General features: G+C 35.7%; 1 protein-coding gene across 1 annotated transcript; it reads right to left on the minus strand.

The window, feature by feature from the left end:
- Positions 1-1,365: 1,365 nt before the first annotated feature.
- LOC5564977 lies at positions 1,366-2,826 on the minus strand. Its single transcript, XM_021845686.1, has 3 exons — positions 2,584-2,826; positions 2,131-2,292; positions 1,366-1,941 (listed from the first exon to the last, which is right to left on the minus strand). The coding sequence occupies exons 1-3, from the start codon at positions 2,648-2,650 to the stop codon at positions 1,715-1,717; spliced, it is 456 nt and encodes a 151-aa protein (XP_021701378.1). The 5' UTR covers positions 2,651-2,826; the 3' UTR covers positions 1,366-1,714.
- Positions 2,827-6,793: the final 3,967 nt, after the last annotated feature.

Genomic DNA, 6,793 nt, shown 5'->3' on the forward strand with positions numbered 1-6,793 from the left:
GGTAAGTTTCTTGCAAATCAGTAGATCAAGATGTTTATCAATTTGTTGTAAAGGGACGGCATGAGTATTTATCTCTTTTCAGAGAGCAAGCAAAGGCGCGTAAGCCAAGGCTCTAGAGCCAGGACATGAGGAAGAAATGCCTGTGTCCCATCCCAGTCGAACTAAAGCTTACAATGATGGAGTGTGCATTAACTTTCTTAGCTACGCCACTCCCAACGATTACCTAGGGTAGGTGTACCAGTTATGGACATAGTTCGCCATACGGGATTACTTGAATGTTTTCACATTATGAAAGATTTTGTGTGTTGTACTAGTAGGATTTAATATATATCATAATGTTTAAACATTCAAAAAGATTTAAAATGTGAAGCATGCTTGTCCGTTGTCTAGTGTTAAGTTACAGTCTGTGCAGCTAAATGGCTAAAGACGGTGTCATTGGCTTTTAATGGCACTGTTAGCCTGTTCAAAATATGAATCTAAATGACATGAAATTCATAGAGGGGCTGACAAAATCGGGTCCTTACTGTATTAATGCTGACAAGAAAATACCTAGGTATTTTCAGGATGCTTTTCAATATTGGTTGTTCAAGCACTTAGAATAGAATGTAAATAGAACTCAAAAGAGCTCACAAACTTAAGATTTTGAAAATTTTGGAAAAAAAAATAATTTTTTAATTGTTATGACTAAATCGCCACCTGCTGACACCCATAGAGTAGCCTTATGCGACCGTTAAAATTTCAAATTATATTTCGCTTCTAATAAATTGACACCAACTTCATCAATGTATAAAGAGAAGTGTGTAGTTTTTTTACTGGCAGCAATTAGAGAATACACAGACGTTGTTTTAATCAGGCAATGTACACCAAATGAAACAAGCAGTAGGTACTTTTGTGTTTGACGAAAAATTTTCCTCAATTTTCTATCCACATTTTATATCCTACCTACGTCTACAAAGTAAATTAAAAAAAAAAACAACATGATAATGATTAAAGGTTCTTACCTGTCGGGGATGAAATTCCAAATAATAATCCAGCGAAAGCGAATCGAAGAGTGAAACTCATTTGAATGATTGATTATAATACTGATGTACAGTACGGATGCAAAATTAGGAACAACTAAGATGACTTAAAGTCATATTTTTTAAATATTATACTACACGAATTAAGAATCGTCCTCGAAGTCAACAAAAGCAAATCTGATGTCATATTTGTATCCAGCCAAGGCGTTGCCAAAGAAACAGTTTCACCATAATTCCCACTCCATTTCTCTGGAGCAACAGGTGTGTTGATCAAAACAGGGTGCACATTTATTTTATACGTTAAGTTTTTTTGCATCTTATTTAATATGTTCAATAATGGCGATCATTTCGAGAAATAAGTGTTTTATTAGAAACTCTTAACTGTAAATGCAATATAGTATTTTTATATTAACAGATGCTGCTACAGGACCTAATAATATAACATTCGCAATATACTTACTCTAATCAGATTCAAAAATGTATAAAATTGCTTAAGTTCACTTTTGGACGGATTAGTGAGTTCTGAGATGGCCTAGATATTGTTTATACATTCAAAATCTATGATAACATTAGTCGAAAAGATGGCGCATGATCGCAAGATGACCATTAGTATCTTATCCAATATTCGGAAGAATGGAATGATTATGTAACTCAAAAAAGTGCTAAATCTGTCAATAGACCTAAGAGAAGAAATACTAAAACATACGGTATAACATAATACTCAGCACCGCAATAATCGTCACACTCCATTTCGTTGGAGTAAACTGAGGTGCACTGTTGCAACCATCCTTGCTGTTGCAAGTACAGTACTCCATGAAGATGTTGTAGGTTCCACTTCGCATCACGCAGAATCGTTCGTCCCCTCCGATGCCAGGTTCACCCATGAAAGCACAGCTGCGGAAATAACGCCATTCTCCATGAACTATAAGATCAGAAAATAAACGTTAAAACATGATCTTCATCTCCTCGACTCCAATCATCCAAAATAACCAATTCACACTATATTTCAGCCTACGTACCAATATAGTGCTATAATCATGCTAACATTTGCTGTATAATAGCTCTATTGAATGAAACAGCAGACTATTGGCTATTTGGACACTTTGCTTACCTTTCTGACGAATTTTACGGCACATAGTTGCCCTCACGCCCGGTAGATGTTCCTTCGATTCAACCTGCCTGCAGTCTGTGATCGAGAGAGTACTATTGTCGAACGGATCGGCACACTTCGGATCGGAGTCGGAGCGGCATTCCCAACATTTGATGCTATAGGCTGGAAAAGAAAAAAAATATCGAAACTCAGCCCATAGTTCAATTGACTCGTGTGAGTAACGCCTCAGTAAAAAGCAAGTTGATCATTTTTGGTTGAAAAGTTCTCATTGAAAACCATTTTAATTTAAATAAACTAGTTTAACTAATTTAAAGAAAACTAAAGATCGTTCAACAGAATGAATATCAAATCTTCGATTCAGTATAACCTAAATCGATCTTGCACAAAAACAGCTCCAACGGAACCGCCTCCAAAAAGGACGTGATCAATTGATCATTGATGATGCATACACACCCATTTGTACAGCGACGACGATAAACACTATCCCGAATGTGATCATATACGTTGAATTGACTGCCATTTTTGATCGTTTTGTCTAAATTACTGCTGTCACTATCATGAATCAAAATCGGATATAATTTTACTACAAAACAAACAATTAAAATTTTTAAAATCAACTTTTCAAACTGAACCAGAAGCAATGAACGCCACTTCGGCTGTGCTTCTACTTCATGGATGTGTTAATGATCATATCCATTAAGCATAAGGCGGATGCCATAAACGAAACGTCAAAGCCGCAAATGTTTGTGTTTCGAAAAAACCGCACCCTCTCTGCCACAAGCGCAACAGGTAGTTCTAGTTAGACTTGACTGTTGGTGGGTCAGCGACTTTCTTGTCGTTGTGCGGCCCCTCGGTAACGGCGGAGGTAGAAGTCCACAGTGCAAGAAAACTATAAAAGGCTGTTCGTTCTGGAATGTGCAAGAAAACTGTGGGCCCTTGACGATTTCATACTTTATTTTATTCAAATTCATTATTTTACTATATTTTTAAACGTTCTATGCATTCATAATATTTAAGTGTTCAATGCTATCCCATGGACAATTTATCAAGAAAATTATGTTTCAAAATTGTATTTTGCATCCTCTGTAGAGCTTCATCTCTGGTATTACAACAGCTATTCCATATCGGTACAGCATACAGCATGGCCGGCCTGAAAATGAGTTTCCAGATCCAAGCTTGTTCTTAACCCTTTGGGGATGGACGATTTTTCACCTTTAGGATCAAATTTCTCATGCTATGTGTTAACGCTCTAGAATGGATTGTACTCTTCATGGGGCACGGTGTGCTGGAACACACATATTATCGAACTTGCATGAACCTCCGATCTTTTTTCACTAAAAGTTAGCCTTGATAGTCAAAAGAAGCTTGCAGAATATTAAAAAATCTTTCATCGGCAAAAAATTGGAAAAAGACGATTTTTGTATTTTCACCCTTCTCCCATATATGAGTTCATAGGAGAATATTAGAAATACCTTAATATGATGACTTTTAACGGCTTAATGATCAATTTGACATATCTTTAACATGAATGAATTCTTAGATGTTTTAAATTAAGCATCATTTCCTACATACACTCACACAATATGACCAGCCCATGGTGGTATGCCGTATTTTATATAATGGAAATTTCACTTTTCACTTCAGAAAAGCTCATACGAACGCTTTGTATTCTTCTATCTGAATCAAATAACCCAAGCAACCAATAGTTCGGAGTGTACTTAAGCAGTGAACTCCATAGTACACTTTTGGTATAAATATAGTTTCTGTGAAACTTTCTCGCTGATTAAGAGATGACTACGGATATTAAGTGAACTTGATTCTCAGAAAAGTAACTCATGAACTCATCAACAACTTGAAAGTTCAGAACAAGTTTGAATTGACCTTTTTTTGTACTTGAAGGTAACAATCAAACTTAAACGAACTTTATGTAAATAATAAAGTTCGGTTAATTACTTAAAAAGTGAGCTGATTAAGCCAAAACATGCCCTTTTATCCGAACTTTTGGTTGCTTGGGAAGTAATATTTTACGTATACGGTAAAGTTTTCTAATCAGAATAGGAATTCCCAGAAATGGATACACATGGCAGTATAGGCTGTATTCATGTGCTTATACGCGCAAAAGTCTTGAGAGAGGGTTCACTATAACATGATTAACAGTAAACGGCTTATATAGCCTTAATGTGGTCTCAAGCTCATCGTGATATAAGTTTTGTGCTGTCACTAATCTACTCAAATGCAATGCGCACATTATATTTGGGGTTTGAAGTGCCTGATTTTGAGTAAAAGGGCTGGATTACTTTGGATCGACATTATGTTATCACTCCAATTATTTGTCATAGGATGAATAATAAATGTGGCGACGATGACAAATCGATCCAACGTAGTTCAGCACTTTTATTCAAGACTTCGCACTTATGGAGGGGGCAAATTTTGCGAAATAGACACAACAATTTCAATATCCAACATGGACACATACATTTTAGTATCGTAAAACGAGGTATCTTTGAAATGCGGCTAACTTTGATAGTGCGGGATCCGCAACGTACTAAACAAAATAACAAAAATTATGTTATTCAGTTAAGCAAAACGAATACGAAACTAAGGGGTATCAGTGTGACACTTCACCTCTGAGCTGTTTTCGTGCCAATCGAGAGTATTTGAGGCTTTATATTCGAATATTTAAAAATGATGAGATTTTGGTACTTTCAAAACGCTCACAAACAATCTGTTTTACTATCACTATTTCATGAAACTATAATGAGTTCGGTACGTATGCTTGATGGCCTAGCTATAGTAGAACATGAATCCGGTATCAAACCTCATAGGGAAAAACAGTTTTACAATTTGGAATCATTTTCGTAATCAAAGTCACAAATTCCCATATAACATTAAAAGCCTAGAGATATGCAACGCTTCATGTACTTTACGGGATTCATTCGATTTATACTAATTCATGTTCCAAAAACGATTGATTTATGGTGAATTCAATGTCGAAACACGATTATCGATAGATATCTATTCAGAGATATACTTTTATACCCATTATTATCAATTTATGATGGTGTTTATCATGTTTGTTTTGACTGAAAACCGTTTTAAAGATGTTTCTTGTTCAATAAATTCTGTACTTTAATTGATAAAATCTAATCCAGTTTTTTTTAACACTTCAGTCGTCGCGCTGTTGTATTCTGTACAACACTGGTGGAAAAACCTCGCTCTTCGTTCCCAACAGCAGCGTGGTGGTTCTGACGGTGGCAAACCGCGCGACGACTGGAAGGTTAACATTCTCCAATCCAATTCAAACTGTGATGATGTCAAACAATAGTTTGTTTTAGATTTTCATGTGCTTATCTACTCATTATCAATGTTACCCCATTACCAAAAACTGACTTTCGATTATATGAAAAACTATAGATTCATTAAGATCGAACCGTTATGCAATCTTTCATGTGCAATCGATAACTAACAAACCAGTGCTTGTTTTACAAATAAAAAATAAAATATTTAGATTTTCTCTAAAAAAACTATCAAAGTTACCCCGTTTGATGGTATGTATTTAGTTTTAAGTATATGAATGTAACTAGGGATACGTTAATGATGTGAGGTTTTAGCAAACGCACCCAACCAGTGGCTGCAAGATTTCCATTTAAATCTGCATGACAACTTTACAAGTATTATATAATATTGTTACTCATACAAGAAATATAAGACTATCATAGTTTTTTTTTTTATTTTCACATCTTACATTTTCTGTATAAACCCTGTATATGTAACGATATTTTACAATATTTGTATGCGTTCTTGTTTTGGATGTAGACATACCGTATACAGGTTTACGTAGAATCTTCCTCCATCTTTCAATCAAAACAAATGTGAATAACAAGGCCAGCTAGATATGAACACTAGAGTGGTTCAAAAAATCGTTTTTGCTCCACACCACTCATTTGATTCTAGATCAAATTCTGAGTGTCCTCCCAAAATTTGAGCTCATTCGGATGAAAACTGAGACTGCACAAGCCGTTTATAGTTTATATGGGAATAACTATGGGAAAACCAAGCAATTCATTCAATCGGTCATATTGTTGGTCCATGTGCTCTTGGAGATTAGAACTATGTTGATACTGTGAGATACATTCATCAGCTACAATTTTGCCGATAACCTTTTTAAATTGGACGCCCCAGTAATTAGTTATTGATTTTTGAATGAGTTGTAAAACTTTGGCTATAATTATTGGACTGTTCTGCAGGCATCACTGGCTATATGCAGTAAAACATAGTAGCCATGATTTGTGCGTGCTATGTTTCGCGCCAGGTGCAGCAATGTTGCCTGTTAAGAAGCTAAATGAGCACTGCTGAAGAATTTGTGACTGGATATAAATCAATAACTAATAACTGAAGCGTCCGATTTGAAAACGGTCTTCGGCAAAGTTGTAGCTGATGAATGTATCTCACAGTATCAACGTAGCTGTAATCCCCAAGAGCACATGGGCAAACAATATGACCGATTGAATGAATTGCTTGCTTTTCCCATAGTAATTCCCATATAAACTTTGAAGGGCTTGTGCAGTCTCAGTTTTCGTCCGAATGAGCTCAAATTTTGGGAGGACACTCAGAATTTGATCTAGAGTCGAATGAGTGGTGTGGAGCAAAAACGATTTTTTGA

This window comes from Aedes aegypti, chromosome 2 (assembly GCF_002204515.2).
Source record: "Aedes aegypti strain LVP_AGWG chromosome 2, AaegL5.0 Primary Assembly, whole genome shotgun sequence".
NCBI lineage: Eukaryota > Metazoa > Arthropoda > Insecta > Diptera > Culicidae > Aedes > Aedes aegypti.